We start from the raw sequence: 22026 nt of genomic DNA on the forward strand, positions 1-22026 counted from the left end.
TGTAAACAATACTGTAGAGTAAGGAAATTGAATTTGTGTCTGACCTTTATGAGGGCAGCGTTCATAATGGAAAGCGCCACATGTCAACACTACGACAATGTTGTTCGCTCCACACTGTGTCGCAAATTTTACCAATCTGTAACTCAGTAATTTATCAGGTCAGCATCTTTAAATGTAACTAAAAATACCTAATTAGTTTTACACTATATATTTTAAACAAAGTAGGTAATGGGATGGCAATACAACAGTAATAGATTAATCTAGGGGTGTGGATGGCAATACAACAGTAATATATTAATCAAGTGGTGTGGATGGCAATGCATCAGTAGTAGATTAATCTAGGGGTGTGGATGGCAATACAAATATGTAGATGAATGTACCCACACTTATGTCAAACATCTGCCAAGGCAGTCTGAATGAAAATCAGACCATGGATGACTCAACAGTAACCCCATCATGTAATCACACTGTAAGGAAGCTCTGATTCATTATGTGCAGTGATTTATTTTTATTTGTCATTTCTGATTTCAGCCTCTCCATCAGATGAACTGTGGGGCATAAATCGGGATGGTCAGGTCATCCATCGTCAGACAAAGTACATTATAAAAAAGGAGCCCATTAGTAAGGACCCCATCTGCCAAAAAAGAACCCTTAGTGTTGGCAGTGAAGAAGGAGACTGGGAACTTATTTGATATACTGTCTGCAACCAGATGGTTAAATCTGGCTTAAAACTACTCCCAGACAGACAAAATTTAAAATATGGACAAAATAAGTTGAATTTCTGTACATGTGATGACAGCAGACATTGTCAGTACATTCATTGTCAGCAGGCACTGTTGGTATATTTAATGTCAACAGGTAGTGTATATTTAATGTCAATAAGCAGTGTCTGCATTTAATGAGAACAGGCAGTGTTGGTACATTTAATGTCAGTAGGCTGGGTTAGTACAGTTAATGTCAACAGGGAATGTCAGTACATTTAAAGTCAACAGAAAAGGGTTATTTGTCAGATAACTATGATGTATATGATTTTATTCATTCTTCATATGGGACAGTATGTGTTTTGCCTGTGTGAACTGCACAGGTGGATTATAGAATGTATCCTATGTTTGGCCAGTTTAATATTGTGTAATTCAAAATTTTTTTAGGAATCATAAAGGTTTTGTAATCATTCTATCTGTAGGCAGTGACTATGAAGTATTTTGTGTATCTTAAGAAATCTTAAAAATTAGAAATTGAAAAAAAGCAACTGTATTCACCGTTGAAAAATATTGTGTAACGTGTGTGAAGTAGCTTGCCTAAATGTCAGCAGATATCCTTTCTTTGAAAGATTGTGTTTCATATATTTGCTAGTTATGGTATCTTTTGTCCGCAAACTCCTGAAATATTGCATATGTCTTAGCAACGGTAAATGATTTAAAATTTCTTTATATGTGTGATGTAATGTTTTGGAATATTAATATTCTTTATTCTTCATGGGGTAACGGCTTTTATGTTTAAATACAAACCACAAAATTAAAGATTCATTGAACAATGTTCCTGTTATGGAAACAATGGAAACTCTTGACATATTTTCAAATTTGAGCACCAACAGAAACTGTATTTTTTAGTCACAAAAAAGGACTTAGCTTTCCAGAGTGAATTAGAACAGAAATAACTGTTGTATACTAGTAGATTTACTTACATATTAGTGGTTCTTCAGTAACAAATTGTACATCCTATAAGCTCGACTCAAGTATAATCAGTTACAACTAAATTTGCCACAGCAAACCCATCAGTATATGTCAGTTACAAATAAATTTGCAACAGTAAACCCATCAGTATATGTCAGAGAATCTGAAAGCACAGTACAATAAGACCTATATTTATTTTGTCCAGTTCGGGGGGGGGGGGGGTAAATAATAGAATGCAAATTTTTTACTTACCTGTTTTAGTGTTGTCATATATTGTGTGATGATCCACAAGTATTTTGTTAAGTCTACTTAAACTATTTACACCGTAAGTCGTAAGTTATTAGTTGTGTCTTGATTGCCATGTATTATATCATGCTTTGTCTGTGATAAGAATTGATTTTAGTTTGCATCTACAGAAATTTATTTGATAGTTATTTTTTACATGCCAAACATTTGTTTGGACTTCATCAATCAGGTATAATTAAATTGAATTTAGCCGCCATGACCTTTATACTTTATGAAAAAAGAGCAAGGTTACTCAAGGTGCAAAACTTTCTGATGTAAGTTTGGCTTGGTGTTTTGCAGACCTGCCAACTCTTACGATTTTGCTGTAAGTCTTACGAATATTACCCTTAAAATACGGACTTACAGCATACTAGCAAAGGCTATGGAAAAATGATCGTTGCCAAAAAATCTGGATAATTGGTTCATTTGTTGTTTTTGGGGATCCGGGTTTCATCTTAGAATTATTGAAATTAGGGAACCAGACTAACTTTACAGCAGCACCCCTGACGTTTTAAACGCACCTATTTGTTCATTCGAAGTGTTTGCATGATCAAAACTGTTGATTGTAAAATTTTTAAAAATGGTGTCCAGAAAGAGATGCATGTTTAAGACGAAAGGGAAAATAGCTTCTAGAAAAGTGTTAATAATCAACACAGAAAAATAAAAATGAGTATTCAGATTCTTGTGAATAAAAGCCGGAAAGGACACAATTACGTTTATTGGACATCACATGCAAATTTGAGTATGTCTCGTGGTGGGAGATATGATTGCCATCGTCATGTGAAATGGATAAGAATTTCCAAGAATTATGTCAAGTTGAGAGATAGCAACAAGCCATTGAGCTGCATAGGGTTTGGAACTAGAGTTTGTGCAACTGTAATCGTGGTAGTTAAAGACTACGCATACTTTACAAAGTTTTCCTTTGTACATAATGTTTATCATCGATGTGTCAAACTTTTAATTATGTTTTCCAGCTTTACATTAGCAGTTAATGATTTTTTGTTACACCTTACTGAAAAATGGTCAGTCTTACAAAAAAATAATCAACTGCCTTACTGAGATGGACTCGTCAGGGTTGGCTTGTCTGTATTTTATGGTATTGCCACACAGAAAGCTTACATCTTGTAGAGTTTGGTAGATTAAAGTATTTTTCCGAGGGACACACCACAGTAGGCAGTCTGGGTGGGACAATATAAAATGGGAATCAAAATTGCAATCATTTGGTCACAATCTCCTTGACCAGTGAGCTATGGCTTAAGTGAGAAATGGTTCTTTGGCATTTTTTGTACGACATCTTCACAAATTTTTCTCACACACACCTGTCACAGAATGGTCACTTTTATACGATGATTACCTGGTATCAATGGCTATTCTAATCCTCCAACCCCCCAGCATATTTCCAATATAAAAATCATATATAATGGTCACCTGCTTTCCACTGTTGGCAGCCAGATGATTTCTATCCAAATTATTGATTCTCAGGGCTTTAAGCAGTCAGTGGTATGGTGACCACCCTGTGTATACAAACTAAACTATTGCTTCATGAGAAAGGCATTGTTCAAGTCAAGGCATAATATGTGAATTGGTGTGAAAACATTTGGGGTTCTCCAATAAGGACATTTGCAGATAATACCTGTTTTTCTACCCCCCTCCCCTTTTCCGCATTTGTCCGCATGTGGCTTACCCCCCCCCCCCCAGCTGCGGACATCCTGATCTAGCATTATACACAGCTCTGTGGTCTGGCAGTGTAATAGAAGGTTCTTGCAAAATACAATACTCGTTGATCTCATCACAACTTGTAGCTCAAAACAAAGAAAAAATGATAAACAGAAAGTTCTTTCTTTAAAAAAGTTTTATTAAGGACAGAGAACTAAAGTTATCATCTCACAGAAAGCTACAGTTGATAGACTGTCAGTGTCTTACTCCACTTCAACAAATGCAGACTGTAGCCAGTCAAATGAGTTGTGAACATCGGGCATACCATCATCATTGCTTTCAGTTGCGGAAGTTGATGATACAGTTGACAGAATAGTGCTAACAGACTCAGGCTCCACAGCGCTGATGTCTGCCACTTCAGCTTGTGTGCTCACTGCTGCATGCATGTAAATATGAGCATGATTGTGTTTTGCAGCCTGAGATGGAAAGTACAGGCCACACTGATTACAAATGCCCTTCTCAAGATCAGCAGTCACTGACGGACAGTAGAAATAAAATGGCATCCTCAGGAAGTCATGTGAAGGCTGCAGATGTAAAAGAGCCAGTTGTTGATAAAGTGATCCAAACATTCCACTGTTGCTGCCAACTGATGTATAGGTAATCCCTTTATTTGTGCTGTAGTGTAGAACAGGTGGAGGTAAAAATCGTCCAAGAAATATATCATTGTAGTTAGTGTGACGCTGACCTCAGCGTGATTCACTGTTGCACTTCACAATCTGCAAGCAATACTGCGACTGTTGAATGTGCTGACTTGACCACTCATCTGATGGTGGACTGATGCCCAGTTTTCGTGCATCACATGATACAAAAGATGCTACCACATCAAATCCATCCATAACCATTGAGCTCCAGACTTCTGCCAGCACTTCACCGGCCTTCTGGAAATTGGCCCTTTCCAACTCTACATCACATTGCTGTCTAAATGAGATCCATAATGATTGTGAGGCAGGATCAATCCTGATAGGTTACATTACAGAGGAGCCATGCATCGTTCAATGGTGTTGTAGGCAGAGTGCCCTGGCACATGACACGCAACAAACATTGCATCCAGGTTGTTGTAATGGAAGGCTTGATAGACTGTGGCTAGTGATTTTGAAAATCGAGGGTTCTCATCCGTCCTGCCGTCTGCTGTTAGGACCACAAATGGCTTTGCTGATCCATTATGCAGACTTCGCTGCCCAGACCAGACAGTCAGCAGGCTAGCCAACCAACTGACCCAGCAACATCAGTAATACTGGTGCAATGCTTACTAGTGGAGCGGTCTACCCAGCCAAGTTGGCTGGCTGTACCCAACCATCTGTCCTTTTTGACCCAGTCAGCCTGTTGGACCATCACCTTCGTACACAAGTGGTCCTGGCTGTTTCATGACAGCCTTTTGCGGCCTTCCCACCTGACAAAATGGCATCATCTTTGCTTTAGGGTATGACATACCCTGGAACATACACACATTAGAATGAGGACCCTCAAGTCAATGACCATTCCAACTTAGTCTCCTTATAATTCTGATCCCATAATGGAATGGATGGACTGAATTCAGTTTTAAAGCTTCAAAAGAGGAATTATTTCTAATTCTACCCTCTACGGAATGTCTTCCACTGCCAGTTACAAGTACAGCATTCAAAATCAAGGCTTCATTTGATGAGTTTTACTCCAGTATTTGAAGATTGTGGAATTATCCAGTTACTTATAAGACAAAATCAGCCATCCCAGTAATGAAAAGTTCTTTTTTCAGCATGTCGGCTTCCAGGCAAATATCATATGGATTTTCCTGGCCTTGACAAAGATTTCAGGGCTATCAGTATGGCTTCTCCTCTGTATTACATGTTGGACAAGACAAGTTTTTAATGTCATTTCATTACTTGTATGAAATGTAGTTTCTTTATCTTCTCTCTTGGATTTAGCCTCACATGCAGTGTAACAGTTGGTGGAGAAGGCTCGAAATGACCACGAATGGGATGCAACAGGTCGTATCTTCAGAGTTACTACTTGGGTGACTCATCACACAGCCTCCTGTAACTTGGATCTAATATGAAGAGAAGCTATATAGCACTCTGCGTCACTCAAACCACACCACATAGTGATTTTACTCTCCCTTCCTTTTGGGTCTCCACTCATGTTTGGGGGACGTATAGAGCAAATATGAAAAGAAACAGCACAGGAGTTGCTTCTTAAGTTTAGCACATAAATCTGATCCTGGCTTGCCCTCATCAAAAGCAGAGATAGAACAAGCGTCTGAGATATGATAGAGACGATAATTAGACACAGCAATATTACAGAGGTCAACTGATAGAAAACAGTTTTTCTCATCCTAAAGGTCTCTCAGTGCCAGTCAATGACTTGCCTCCTCTACTGAGTGTGTTTCTGTTCCACACTTCATGGATCAGTTTATTCCCTTGCAACAAGTGGCTGGTTTTGGAGGAGTTCTGCATGTCGCTCAGCCACTAATCTCTCATTAGTTCCATTCATGCTGGAAACTCCAACTGCCCTAGGAAGGCAGACATATTGCAAAAGGAAATAAGGCATTACTAGAAAAAAGAGAAGTGGAGATCGTCTGAAAACTGGCATCCTCTGACTTTTATCATTAAAATCGGCAGGATGTTTCACCTAACTATGGTTTTAATTTAAGCAAACTTGTGTTCATAAAAGCCCTGGAATTCAAATATTAAGGTCTATCAGTTTGTGCGACCCAATGAATACACAATAAACATGCACCTGTCTGATGCATACTTTCACATTTCTATCAATGTAACATCAAGAAGATACCTGTATTTTGCCTACTGGTAAGTAGTGTATAAATTTCACATCATGCTCTTTAGCTTCAACTATAGCACTTCAGCTTTTACCTGAACACTGGAATTTTTGTATTACCCTCTTCCAGACAACCACCTATTCCATGATATCAATGTACCTATGTGACATCCTACAAAAGCACTTGGTAATGTTATAAGTCTATGCTCTTAAAATAAGTAACGGAAAAGAGTGAAAAGCAACAAGCCTCGTAAATTTCAGGTGCTGAAACCTATTGGATATTTCCATGTACATGTACATATATTTATATCTAGTTGTGTCAGCTATAGTTGAGAGAGGTTTACTGTTACAAATAGAGTTCTCTTGTTTGAACAGGGTACTTTTAGGTAGAGGTTGGATGCTCAGCATTTCCTCCTATTCTCTTAAAATTAATGTGATTGGGAATTGTATCTGACAGAGAAATAAAATTTTATAGTAAATTATATTTCTCTGTAAATACTTACTCTATCACATCACTATGAATACCTCCCACCCCTCCATGCAATGCAAGCATTCAATCTCAGATGGTGATCAAGTTAAACTGGATATGTGTGATAAATGGAGTGCCATCCAGTGGAATTCAACTTGTGGACCAGGAGACTTTTAAAGCCAGAGGTAGCAGAAGTAATAAAATTTCTTTGTTATCATTAGGGAAGATGATCGAAGCAATTCACTTACTAAATGTTGGGCAAAGCAGTCATTGTCATTGTCACAGCAAAAATAGGAGTTGCCATTTGTGCCATACCTGTATAGTTTAGTAAATATCTTCATTTGTTTGCTTGTGAATTAAACGTTCCGTGATGAAACAATGTAATCTTTAAGGAGAGACACAAACTACATCCCCATTCATTAGGGTCAGGGGTCATTCAGTATTTAAAAACTAATCTGAAAAGGCCATTGATGTTTTGAATGGCATGTTAATAACAATATCCACATAATCTTCATTTACTACAGGCCTCTAACAGAAGATGATCATATTTTTAAGTAACTGAGTTGAGCAGGTGGTTAATCCAGATATTGTCTGAAGTGTGACCAGCTGTTTCTAAATTTAATTGTACAAGTTCACAGAATGATTCAGTTCTTTATTTTACAGTCATATATAAGCTGTCAGTAGTGAAATCAGTGTTTTGTTGTGATCCTCCAAACAAACTAAGACCAGTGATGTTATTTTTAGAGCCAGTGATGATTTAATATTGGGGTCTACAAAACTGCTTGCTACTTCCAGGATAAGGTTAAATTTGGATCAAGCAAGTTTATGTTCTGCAAATATTATACCCTACAATCTTGCCACAGTACATATATCAGCATCTTCATTTAGCATTGATATGTACCTCATTCTCGTATAACATAACTGGCCATTTTCTTTTGTCTATAGCTGTTCCAGTTTGTAGTCAATGTCCAGGCTGGTATTGCATTTTCTCATATCAATATTTACTATTTAAAGCAAGTTTTGACAAACAAGGAATATTTATAATTTCACTTATCAGTTGCATTTTATTCCTTTTTATTTAAACATATCTGGGATTATTTGACTTACTGGTCCTTGTTTTGGACAGATTGTGAACTTGCCAACTCTAAACAGCCAGCTTGTCAAAGATTATTTTGATGCATGTTGGCAGTATTAAGCTGAGTAGGTGTTAATTGTTAATAATATAATCAGCGATTTCATTGACAGGTGTGTTTTAAAGTAAAAGGCACTTGTCTCTAATGGTTAACCAACAGCAGGAGTTAGTTCAAAGCATGATCAATGTACCTAAAATATAGCACCCACAAGCAGTGTTTATGATTGGTTGCTTACATGATAATTACATGAGAATAATACATTCTGCTTGATAAACAGTTAAATGGATAAAAATAAGTGTTCTAAATCTCAGAAGTTAGATTGGCATATATTGTAATGAATGTTGCCAATTTCAAGGTGATTAGATAGTATTGTGAAGTAGATGGATAAAATAAGTGTCCACATATCCTTCAGCTGAGTCTATAAATAAATGAAAACTGTGTCGCTTTAATTATTGGTGTTATGGTGATGAGATGAGTCTACTATCTTATTTTGGCCAAATAATGAAACTTGGTGAAGTTTCTTGCTCTAATGCAGGGATTTACAAATTGTATAATGTGATTTCCATGAAATATTCCATATTGTATCATTTTGTTTTACTCAAGTTGGATATTGTGTTTGTGGCAACTTTCCAGGGGCAACTACAAGAATATTTTCTGCTGTTGTGATGACTGAATTTAAAAAAAATTATTTTATCAGCAGATATGAGGCCTCTTACATACATATTTAGCACACTTTTAGTTCAACACAACTGAAAACTAGCTCCTCTCAACATAGTTGATAGTAATGATAATTAAGGTTACTTTTGTTGCTATTCTTGCATAATTAGTGCCTAGGCTACAAATTCGATATTTTATGTTGTTGTTGTTGTTGTTGTGGGGTTTAACGCCATTTTTCAGCACGATAGGCTATACATGGCGGCCAGTATTAATGGTGGAGGAAGAACCCGGAAAACCCCGGAAAGAACCACCGACCCACGAGAAGCTACTGGCAGGCTTTCTCACATGCCCACATTGGCTGAATCTTAGACTCGAACTGCTGCAGACAGAGGTGAAATGGCAGTGATCCATAACAAAGAGCGCTTTAGACCACTCGGCCACTCGGGGCCCCCACTCGATATTTTATAAGCTGACCCATTGTCATATAAACACATATTGGTGTGAGAGCTGATGTAACTTTGTTCTGTTAAAGAGTTTGAGTCAGTCATAGGTATACAATTTGGCACAAGTGTTTATGTCCCTTTTTTTCCTTCTTAATCACTGTGTGTAACTATCAATAATAAGAAAAACATGATTACTAATGGCCTGGATAAGTTATGGCCATCTTGTGTGAAATGTCCAGCAGCTGATTTAGCAACTGGTCATTTTGGTCATCTGCTGGATGGTCCTGTCAGACTTTGGCATTTTGGAAGTTTTAAATATATTTTATCCATGTGTTATAACACAAGAAAACATTCCTTAAAAAATATGGCATCATCGTAGATTCAATAATTATCAAATGATTTTTCATTCAAGTAAGACCGTTGTCAACAATTGAAATCCTCATGAAATTATATTTGATTATATCCATGCATGCCTAATCCCAGTGAACACCATGACTGTACCATGCAAAAACTATTGCTTGTGAAGCATAATTACTAATGAAACATTTGATATATAAACTAACTAACTGCAAATTATTGAAGCTTATCATTCACAGATTTTTAGACAAAACCACTGAATCAACATTGTGTCAGTCGATTCTGCTGGTACACACAAATGTTTGTCAGGAAAATAATCCTAAAATGTGTTGAATTAAACAAATCCAGATTTAAAGAAGTCCCTGATAATTAGAAGTCATTCTTCTGATGAAGGTCTTGTTATAAAGTCTTAAGCTAAGGAGCCATACCCTATTATGCTACAGAAAGGTATCTATTCTTAGTTTCATTGTCTGCAAATGGCAGTAGCAGGTAACAATATTCATTCTAGAACTTAGGGCGTGGACCATGTGGAGCTCAAAGATGGTATGCAGTCTCTTTGATGATTGGTAATAGTTTGTACACTTTTTATTATTGCCAGAAACATTATTTATTGGACTTTTGTTGCTATGTGAATTTCAAACTAAGCATAATTAATATACAAATACATACATTTCAGTTCTGTTTAACTAATGGTTTACATTTCTTGAGAAAAGGGGGTGAGCAGGTAGTGTACATTCTTGTGATGTCAGAGAATAAAGTAGTTCCAGTTTTTCAAATTGCAGTGATATGAAATAAGAAAATCTCTGGGAGGTCATGCAGATGTCTATGTCATATCATCAGAAAATGACTAATTTGAGTTGTGCATCATTTATAGTTATATAATAAAAATGGGTTATAAGCATATCATGAAAGCAATATAACCTTGTGTGTTTGTGATAACAGTAAATATCACAAGATGAAAAGCATCAAGCATGACTCCATGTTACATACAGTAGTTGATACAGTTTTAAGGGTCAATGTACTATACTGATTCTGCTTTTATAATATACATTTAAAGAAAAAATATTTAAATTTTGGAACTAGTTTTGATAGCGCTATGTAACATACATAATCGATAAATAACACTTAACAAATTAACATAATATTCATAGAGTTCAGAAACATACGAGTACCAGATAGGGACAATGTCTGTATAAACATTACATTTCCATTGGCCCTTTTTCGATTGATTTTCTTGTCTAGTTTCATAAGACAAAATTGAAAGCAAACAAAATTTAGAGGATCTAGTCAATCAGAATTCTTTTAATCTTGATTTAAAAGCATTAACTGAGGTAAGTATGTGGATTAATGTCTTTTTTTGCATATAATCTGCTATTTTAACAGATATTTGGGTTTCAGCATCTGAAATCAGCAGTCAAGTTTATCACATGTCAGCTGTGAAGGCACATTATATCATTCACAAATAGCTGAGATACATTTAGAATGAATTTTCATGTTTTTTTATTATTTGAAACTGCAAATGTAAATATACAATCAATTCCACTTTTGTTTTGCTGAGTATCCCAAATTGATGAGAGATGTGATTTATATAGTATTCTAAACTGATCACAATGATAGATGTGATTGGTATAGTATCCTAAACTGATCATAATGATAGATGTGATTGGTATAGTATCCTAAACTGATCATAATGATAGATGTGATTGATATAGTGTCCTAAACTGATCATAATGATAGATGTGATTGATATAGTATCCTAAACTGATCATAATGATAGATGTGATTGATATAGTATCCTAAACTGATCATAATGATAGATGTGATTGGTAAAGTATCCTAAACTGATCATGATAGATGTGATTGATATAGTATCCTAAACTGATCATAATGATAGATGTGATTGATATATTATCCTAAACTGATCATAATGATAGATGTCATTGGTAAAGTATCCTAAACTGATCATAATGATAGATGTGATTGGTATAGTATCCTAAACTGATCATAATGAAAGATGTGATTGGTAAAGTATCCTAAACTGATCATAATGATAGATGTGATTGGTAAAGTATCCTAAACTGATCATAATGGAAGATATGATTGGTATAGTATCCTAAACTGATCATAATGATAGATGTGAGTGTTATAGTATCCTAAACTGATCATAAGGATAGATGTGATTGGTAAAGTACCCTAAACTGATCATAATGATAGATGTGATTGGTATAGTATCCTAAACTGATAATGATGATAGATGTGATCGATATATTATTCAAAATTAATCATAATGATAGATGTGATTGATATAATAACATTAAAACTTTGTTACTAGAAAAGAGTGTTGTCACTCAGTAATATGCTTAGAGTATACTTACAAATGCAATATCCACACATCACCTTTACTCAGTAATATTCATTCTGTATACTTACAAATGAATATCTGCACATGACCTTCAATTCATAACTTGCTTATTGCATGCTTACATATGAAATATCCATGCCATTTCACTCAGTATGCTTATTGCTTACTTACAAATAAAATACTCATACACATCCTTTCTGTATTAATATCCTATCGCATACTTCCACACACATCCTTTTTGCAATATGCCTATTGCGTATTTCAACACATCCTTCCTGCAATAATATGCTTACTGAAAATGTATTAATGAATATTCATGCATAACCTAAATAAAAATGAGATATTACTATCCAGCTCATACAGAATATTAAGTCTTGAGTGACAAGATAATACTTTGGACATTTGAGTCACTCTTTAGTTATGTGGTCAAAGACAATCTAATTATGAGCTATGGAACCAGCCCATGTGTTATGTGGTCAGAGACATCTAATTATGAGCTATGGAACCAGGCCATGTGTTATGTGGTCAAAGACATTTAAGTATGAGCTATGGAACCAACCCATGTGTTTGGCACATTAAATACCACATTTAAAAGAATTAATGTCACTGATTGCTAAAATAATTACCAGGACAAATTACTGCAAATTATATGCTAATGCTATATCAGTGACACTGCAGCTGCACTAGTGAATGAAAGAGAGGTCTTGCCAGGACAGATTTTTTTGTGTGGGCACATGCAAGGGAATTTTTTGAGAAAAAAATGAGCCATGCAGCACATACATCATTCCTAGAATGAAAGCTCATTTTGCTGATTCTACCATGAAAGTATGGTAGTTTGGCCAAACATAAAATTATGGTATATATGTATTTAAATAGTTGTTTTCTGCTGATATAGAGCGAAAGAAATTTTTAATTGTATTGTCACATATTGTAAATGACTTTCATGAAGTAATCATTCTGGATCATTGTATTTATATATGCTGTGATCATAATACCTATTATGTTTATGCATGAATTACTGGTCCATTATGTTTATGCATGAATTACTGGTCCGTTATGTTTATGCATAAATTACTGGTCTATTATGTTTATGCATAAATTACTGGTCCATTATGTTTATGAATGAATTACTGGTCCATTATGTTTATGCATGAATTACTGGTCCATTATGTTTATGCATGAATTACTGGTCCATTATGTTATGAATGAATTACTGGTCCATTATGTTTATGCATGAATTACTGGTCCGTTATGTTTATGCATAAATTACTGGTCTATTATGTTTATGCATAAATTACTGGTCCATTATGTTTATGAATGAATTACTGGTCCATTATGTTTGTGCATGAATTACTGGTCCATTATGTTTATGCATGAATTACTGGTCCATTATGTTTATGCATGAATTACTGGTCCGTTATGTTTATGCATAAATTACTGGTCTATTATGTTTATGCATGAATTACTGGACTATTATGTTTATGCATAAATTACTGGTCCATTATGTTTATGCATAAATTACTGGTCCATTATGTTTATGCATGAATTACTGGTCTATTATGTTTATGAATGAATTACTGGTCCATTATGTTTATGCATGAATTACTGGTCCATTATGTTTATGCATAAATTACTGGTCCATTATATTTATGCATGAATTACTGGTCTATTATGTTTATGCATGAATTACTGGTCCATTATGTTTAAGAATGAATTACTGGTCCATTATGTTTATTAATGAATTACTGGTCCATTATGTTTATGAATGAATTACTGGTCCATTATGTTTATGCATGAATTACTGGTCCATTATGTTTATGAATGAATTACTGGTCCATTATGTTTATGAATGAATTACTACTGGTCCATTGTGTTTATGAATGAATTACTGGTCCATTATGTTTATGCATGAATTACTGGTCCATTGTGTTTATGAATGAATTACTGGTCCATTATGTTATGAATGAATTACTGGTCCATTGTGTTTATGAATGAATTACTGGTCCATTATGTTTATGCATGAATTACTGGTCTATTATGTTTATGCATGAATTACTGGTCCATTGTGTTTATGAATGAATTACTGGTCCATTATGTTATGAATGAATTACTGGTCCATTATGTTTATGCATGAATTACTGGTCCATTATGTTTATGAATGAATTACTGGTCCATTATGTTTATGCATGAATTACTGGTCTATTATGTTTATGCATGAATTACTGGTCCATTGTGTTTATTAATGAATTACTGGTCCATTATGTTATGAATGAATTACTGGTCCATTATGTTATGAATGAATTGCTTGTGCATTATGTTCATGCGTGATATACTAGTCCATATTTTTCATCTGTTATTGTTAATACTCTAGGTACTCAAAAATCTTAAATAAAATCCAGTACACATATTTTCTGTAGCTTTGATCATGAAGATAACAATAAAAAAAATATTTTGCAGTTATATTTTGCTAATTATTTGGTTTAAAAAAGCAAGAAATACACAGAGGTTGTAATGACAGCACTTTTTAAGTGATAGTAATTTACTAATTTAATTGTTGAAAACTTGAAATAAACCTGTTAATTAGGATCTACCATCAGCATTGGGTTGGCTGTCCACACACCATAACAACAGTATAAAGCTAGTTTTCCACACAAACAGTATAAAAAGTTAGCTTTCCAGGCTATTTTTGTATGGGGAACATCTACATACCTCTAAACTCGAATGTCTTCCAATAAAATTCTCAGCCTCTTTTCATTGAAAATCCATGACTGAGTGAAGAAGGACATCCATGGCAGAAATAAGATCAATTCATTTTGATGCAAATTATTATTACTTTCCTTTTAGGGCAAACATTTTGCTTGAAACCTGTTGCTTTCTATATTCCCATTGATCTTCTCCTCCCACTATCTATGCACAGGAAGTAGAAATTATATCATTTGTAAAAGTTGACTTTTGTTAAATAAACTACATTTTATCATTACATTGTGAGAGAAGGGTAGGATATTGTACAGTTATTACATAATTCAGCCTTGCATAATGGTTTGAAAGATTATAAAGTCCGATACTGTCATGCTATTTACATTGTACATGCCTGGTACATCAATCTGCTATTATGATGTAGCTATCTTCAACAAGATGAAGATAGTCCAATAAGGAAGTACTCTTTTACTTCAGGAAATAAAAATAGCCCCCACAATATCTGCATGTTAAAAAGCATGTTAATAAAGAATGCTATAGTGTCCTACAGTGACACAAATTGGGATGGGTAAGAAGTAGGACAAGATTTTTGTTCCTGATATGTTAAAATCTTGTTAAGGGATATGCAGGACACATGGCAAATGGAGGCTGTGTATATCTCAGGAACTATACTGACAGAAAGTTAAAAGTAGGTTATGATAACCTAATTTTGTAAGAGTAAAGTAACCTTAGGATCCATGCACATAAAGTTTCTGACATTTTGAAAGGCTCTTGTTCCACACAGATATAAATATAACAATTTACCATCATCAGAGTGAAGTAAAACCCCTCAGGGTGCAAATCACTCCCATGATGTTCCAGTTTGGATACATGTAAAACCTGGATGTGATGAGTGCACAATCAAAGCATCACTCTAAGACATTTGACACGGAACTCGAGGCTAAAAGCCTGAGTAAGCAGGTTTCATTCTTTTACGAGCAAAGTATGCAAGTCCATGTGTTTTAATCTTACATTGGTCATCAAATGACACTGCACTTAGACTTCTGTCTTATAATATAAACTACACTCAAGAGCAATCCAGACTTGAAAAAATCTAGTTATGCTTTAATTTTGCTGCAGGTACAGAAAAAGCACAATTATTTAACACCTACGTGTACTTACATTTTGTCATCTCTTCAATATATCGCTACAATGAGCCAGTCAGCTGTTACTGCATCATACTGTAGTCCCTTTGAAAATAATATTTTCCTCTGATCTTTAGCTCTGCTGGTCAAGAAGAGAAACACTTATGCTTTGGTCTTTTGACTATCATTTGTTAATACAAGTTTATTGCTACTCTTAAAACTAATGGGATGACTGCCATCACACTTTCCACTTTTATCTTAAGGTCTAGCTGGTCTTGAATTCCCCACACACATCCAGTTTGGCCAGAACAGCAGCCATCGTAAAAAATTTTGTTACTGCTACTACTCCTGAATGTATGATCATGTCAACATGGGTTTTCATTTTGTTAAAAAGCAAAACAAGATGTATAGCTTGATCCTGATAGATGACTTGCAATATGGTTGTTATTACTACGCCTAAACTTCTGGGAGGTCTGCCATAAATGTTTACCAATACATTTATCTAAAGGTATATATATATATATATATATATATATATATATATATATATATATATATATATATTGATCTTATTAAATTAAAATAGTGCCTCTCACACATTCTAAATTGCCTTAAGAGCAGCCATCTTGAGAATTTTCAGAATGTATGGTCACATCAGCATTGGGGATTAAGTACATGTATTATGGTATTTAGCTGGTCCTTAACTTAAAATGGTGTCCGTCTGACTTCAAATATAGTCAGTAATATTTTTGTCACTACTCTTCTCCTGAACAGATGGTCATATGGACATGTGGCTTTCACAAAATCACTGATTAAGATTGATATCTAGTTGGTCCTAAATGAAAATAGTGCCTCTCAGATATTAAGTGTAATCATCTTGAAAACTGTATTATCACTACTCCTGAATGGATTTCAGTATCAACATAGAGTTTTCCTAACTGATAAGATGTTAAGTTGGGTCTACATGAAAATGGTGTCTATCAGACAAGTCTTTGGACATGCAAAATGGCCACATAGAAAATCCTATCACTGCTCATCCTGAATTGATGATCATATCAACATGGGGATTTTACTGAAGATTTTCATATCTTCTTGGTCCTAAATTAAAATGGTACCTATCTAACATCCAATATGGCTGCCATAGTGGCCATCTTGAAACTTGTTATTGCTACTCCTCCTGAACAGATGGTCATGAACATGGCTTTTTACTAAATTAGACACCTTATGAGGACTAGTGGCTCCTAAATGAAAATGGTACCCACTGGATGTCTCCTCAGAAATATAACTACCACAGTGGCCATCCAAAACACATTCATTTAAATTTTTGTAATATATATATATATATATATATGGATCTGGTAAATGTTTAACAAAATTCCATTTGGCCACCACATTGGCATACATGACACATGTGACTAATGGATCATAAAGATACAGGCAAAACTGTGTTTTGTTCCAAGTAAGCAGAAAGAATGAGCTTGATGTGGGTAGGAGTATTTTGGGGCTGTTACGTTCCTATGCTGTATTAAACGAGTTGTTTCCCAGACTCAGAACGAAACTTAAATGGTTTTGTATTAATTGCATATCCTATTTTTAGTCACATATTCTTTTTAAAATTTTGTAATGGTGGTGGTGGTGTGGGGTTTAACACCATTTTTCAGCACACGATAGGCTATGCATGGCAGCCAGTATTAATGGTGGAGGAAGAACCCGGGAAAACCCCGGGAAGAACCAGCAACCCACAAGAAGCTACTGGCAAGCTTTCTCACATACCCACATTGGCTGAATCCTAGACTCGAACCCACGCAGACAGAGGTGAGATGGCAGTGATCCATAACGGAGAGCGTTTTAGACCACTTGGCCACTCGGGGCCCCAAATTTTGTAATGCATACTATTATAAAATGTGAATTAGGCATTTTACGAAAGATATTGTACAACTTCTGAAAAATACCCAAGTGATTTACATAACTGGAGCTAAGATGTTGCTACATCTCAGTGTCTTAAACTAAGTAACAAATGAGGTGAAAACCAACAAGTTTTGTAAAATTCAACAGTTAATTTTTTTCCCTAGAATACAAAGTGAAAATTTAAAAAGAACTTACAGTATTGTAAATTAAATCCCATATAGTACTAAAAGTTTACCACAAGTCCAAATGTATGAAGTTCAAACTAAATTCCAGTGGTATTCCAAATAAATTCCAATAATGAAGGTGTTGGTGTACCTGTAGACTAAAATTTACTAATGTGCCAGTGGCCTGTAGTGTGGTGATGTGCTAACAGTCTTTTGATATATCACATCTTTATATCCAAAAATGTTCTTGTCTGAAATCACTATAATTCCAAATTAATGTTCCAGTTTAAGAATAGCATGGATAAGCACTTTGTATTTCCAGTGCATAATAATTTGAATAATTAATCCACCCAAATCAAATACTAAACTCAACAATATGACTGATTTTGCTAAAGATGTTAAAGCAAGAATAAGTAATATCTCAAGTAAAAATATTATATTTTTTATAAACAAAACTAAGATGGAAAAATAGAACCAGGTTAAGGGTCAAAAGTTCATTTCTAGCACATTCTAAATTGTCAACATTGTCAAGAAGATAAGGTCAATTATTAAAATTACAATGAAGATCATGGCAAATATAGAGTAGACCAGTTTTTTCATGGGGCAATTCCAGTGTCCTAGACTCAAATGACTGCTCCGATGGCTTAGTGGTTTGAGCGTCTGCCTCAGATGCGGGAGATCATGGGTTCAAACCCCTGGCCGAGTCATACCAAAGATTTATAAAAATGGTATTTGCAGCTGCCTCGCTTGGTGCTCAGCATTAAGAGGTTAGTGTTAGGACTGGTTGGCCTGGTATCAGGATAATGTGACTGGGTGCGACATCATGCTACATGTCTGCAGCATGATGCCCCTGTGCTAGACATCACCATAAGCTGTCACACTGCAGACTTCATAGCGATATGACTTTGAATTTTTTAAAGCTATGTTAAAAATCTAAATGACACACACACACCTCATTTGATAATGATCCAAATATTTCATCCACAATCATGGAGAAAACATTAACTATGTATTCTGTTGTTTATAAACTCAATATCCCTATTTCAGGTAAATAGTAAATTTGATTTTGAACTGAAGTCAATTACAAGTTATATATATATATATATATATATATATATATATATATATATATATATATATATATATATATATATACATGTATAATCATTAAGAAAAGACAACAAATAATGCAAATTAAATATACATAACTGTCTTCATTTCTGAGATGCTGATTTACTCTTTAACTTTGAATGTTTGAAAAATGTTGTAATAGGATACATGAGTTGATTTGAACTGCAAAGGCATGTGCATTTGTATTTTCTCTAATGGACAAGTAGGTGACCCACCTTCATACGCCATACTTACTGAATACACATGCTTTAATTCGAAGAACATTTTTGGGCAAATTTCACAGAATAACTACTTATATACATTCAAAAATTATAAAGAAAGCACATTATTTTACAGTACTTTCAAACTCTCTATTGTTACACTGAACTTAAAGGTGATAATTTTTAAGCATATACATGTATTTTTAACAAAACTAAGATTCCATCTCTAACATGCAGACTAGATTTTTAAGAATCATTTTGATATTTTTAACAAGAAATTTCTAAACAATATTGTTCTGTTTTCTTCTCTATATTTTCTACTTGAAAAGTAGCAAGAATTTAAAATGTAAACAAACCTACAATTTCCAGCATCTCCCAGTAAAGTCTCTACAACAAATATTGTAACAAGATGTAATTCTTTTAAATTTGTGTCAAACCAGCTGCTGCTCTCTGTGATATGTCCAGTTATATGTTGCAAATGTTTGTCAGTTTTATTCTCAGATATACTAAACAAATTTGATTCCTTGGTAGTTCTAATAGACAAATGATATGTCCCTCCACTTAAACTTAAAAGAAAAAAAGCTATTTTGCTGACCATAGTTTTGAGATTTTGAAGGTGAAATGGATTTTAGCTGTGTTTGGTATTTTAGACATTGTGGAATGTCTCTTGGGCATTAAACATGGGTTAAAGTTTTTAAACAGGGGGCATTTCTAACCATGCCTTGAAACATGACACGACTCCCCAAGTCTTTCTTTTGTCTGGATTTTAAAACATTTCAATACAGGATTTCAGCTGCAAAGTACTTGCTTTCTCTCTCTCTTTCATGTCTGATCTCACTTTGCACACCAGCTTCATCTGAGATCTGTCAAATATTCAATCCAAGATATTGTCTACCTCAACTAACTCTAATTTCTTTACCTAGATACACTGAAATGCACATAAACTGTTTGTCACTACGTAACATTACTATTCAATTATCCATAGCAGCCAAAGCAAACCTTTTCACCAAATATGATTGTATTTCTTAAAATTACAGGTGGGTGTAAGCATTTTTAAAAAATTTAAAATGTGTAGCAAAATTCTTTCCAGATATTTTCTAAGTGGACTATCAAGTAATATTTAAAGTTGTAAGAGTAGTTCCAGGCTGGGTGTGTGTCATAGAAAATTTAGGTGTGCAATACAGATTCAAATACTGAACATGCAGATCACACACCAAATCAGTCATATAAGATTAAATGGGTACGTAATAAAATAAAATTTGTGTGATTTGTGATTTGGACTTTTAACGTAGCTTTAACAATTTTTCAGTCATATAGCTACAATGTCTGCAGTGTGGCAGTTTATATGATGTCTAGCACTGGGGCATCATGCCGCAGACATTTAGCACGATGTCCCACCAAGTCACATTATCCTGGCACCAGGCCAACCAGTCCTAACACTAACCTCTTAATGCTGAGCACCAAGCGAGGCAGCTGTTAGTACCATTTTTGTAAGTCTTTGGTATGATTCGGCCGGGGATCGAACCCACGACCTCCTGCATCCGAGGCGGACGCTCTAACCACTAGGCAACTGGAGCAGTCATATAAAATTTGTAATATTCATATCATTTAAGCCATAACAAGTGAACATCTGTATCACATGCCAGATCAGCCATTTAAGATTAAATGGGGATGTAAAATTTTTTGTAATATTCATATCATTTAAGCCATAACAAGTGAACATCTGTATCACATGCCAGATCAGCCATGTAAGATTAAATGGGTATGTAATAAAATTTGTAATATTCATATCATTTAAGCCATAACAAGTGAACATCTGTATCACATGCCAGATCAGCCATGTAAGATTAAATGGGTATGTAATAAAATTTGTAATATTCATATCATTTAAGCCATAACAAGTGAACATCTGTATCACATGCCAGATCAGCCATGTAAGATTAAATGGGTATGTAATAAAATTATATTTGTAATATTCACCAATAATGTGTTACATATACAACAATTTTATGAAAAAGAAAGTTAATAAGTTGAACTATTTTATCATGAATAATGAAAACATGCTGTTCATATAATTTATGTTGTAACAAGATTCCTCAGAAATTTCTGTACATTCCTTACCAACAGAAACTAGCAGTGTACAGGTACAGTAAAAAGAACTATGGTATGTACTGTGGTAAACCGGCATTCTAGTAAACTCTAACTGCTTGCATTTTTGTACTTCAGTTCACTAAGACAATGAATAAAGTAACTTGTACATAAACAAATGAATTTTACTAGACTTTGTATTTAGTTACATTGCAATAAGTAAGTTGATAGACAGCAGTCTAATATAAATTTTAAAGTCAAAGGTTTTCACATAGATTTTAGCTTTATTGGCTCGCAAGAATGTTATGCCAAACATGCACAAATGAATTTTTATAATTTAACAATTTGTGGATATATCTGAAAATATCTTGAATGATGCCTCTTAAGACTCATTCGTCTTTAATTAAAGAGCAGGAAGAGCAAAAACCAGTAAGTTTGGTAAAATTCAACAAATAATGTATTTCCCAAGAATACAAAAAGAACTCAGAGTATTATGAATTTAATCCCAATTAATCCAGAAAGTTATATCACAAGTCTAAATGTATGAAGTTCAGATTGAATTCCAGTGGTATTCCAAATAAGTTTCAATGCTGAATGATTGTGTTGATGCACCTGTATTCTTAAACATGTTAATGTGCCAGTAGCCTTGCACGTCCATGATGTGGTGACATACTCAGTTTTTGATGTATAACAATAATAAAATCCAAAAATGATTTTGTCTGAATTCACTATAATTCCAAATTTATGTTACAGGCCAGGAATATGATGAGCACTTTGTTTTTCCAGTAAATAATAATTTGAATACATAAATCCATCCAAATGAAATAATGAATACATCAATAAGACCAATTCTAACAAAGATGTTAATGCA

At 34.5% G+C, this 22026-nt stretch overlaps 1 protein-coding gene across 2 annotated transcripts in view; it reads left to right on the plus strand.

Moving 5' to 3' along the window:
* LOC149804784 (tectonin beta-propeller repeat-containing protein 2-like) overlaps positions 1 to 14299 on the plus strand; it is a 75431-nt gene extending 61132 nt beyond the window's left edge. For both annotated transcript variants that reach the window (XM_089944563.1, XM_089944570.1), the window contains exon 17: positions 532 to 14299. In XM_089944563.1, the coding sequence (XP_089800689.1) occupies positions 532 to 692 (161 nt within the window). In that variant the 3' untranslated portion in view covers positions 693 to 14299. The remainder of the gene's footprint in view (positions 1 to 531) is intronic.
* Positions 14300 to 22026: the final 7727 nt, after the last annotated feature.

The sequence above is a fragment of the Sinohyriopsis cumingii genome, chromosome 2, assembly GCF_028554795.1.
Source record: "Sinohyriopsis cumingii isolate HCF-2022 chromosome 2, ASM2855479v2, whole genome shotgun sequence".
Lineage (NCBI taxonomy): Eukaryota > Metazoa > Mollusca > Bivalvia > Unionida > Unionidae > Sinohyriopsis > Sinohyriopsis cumingii.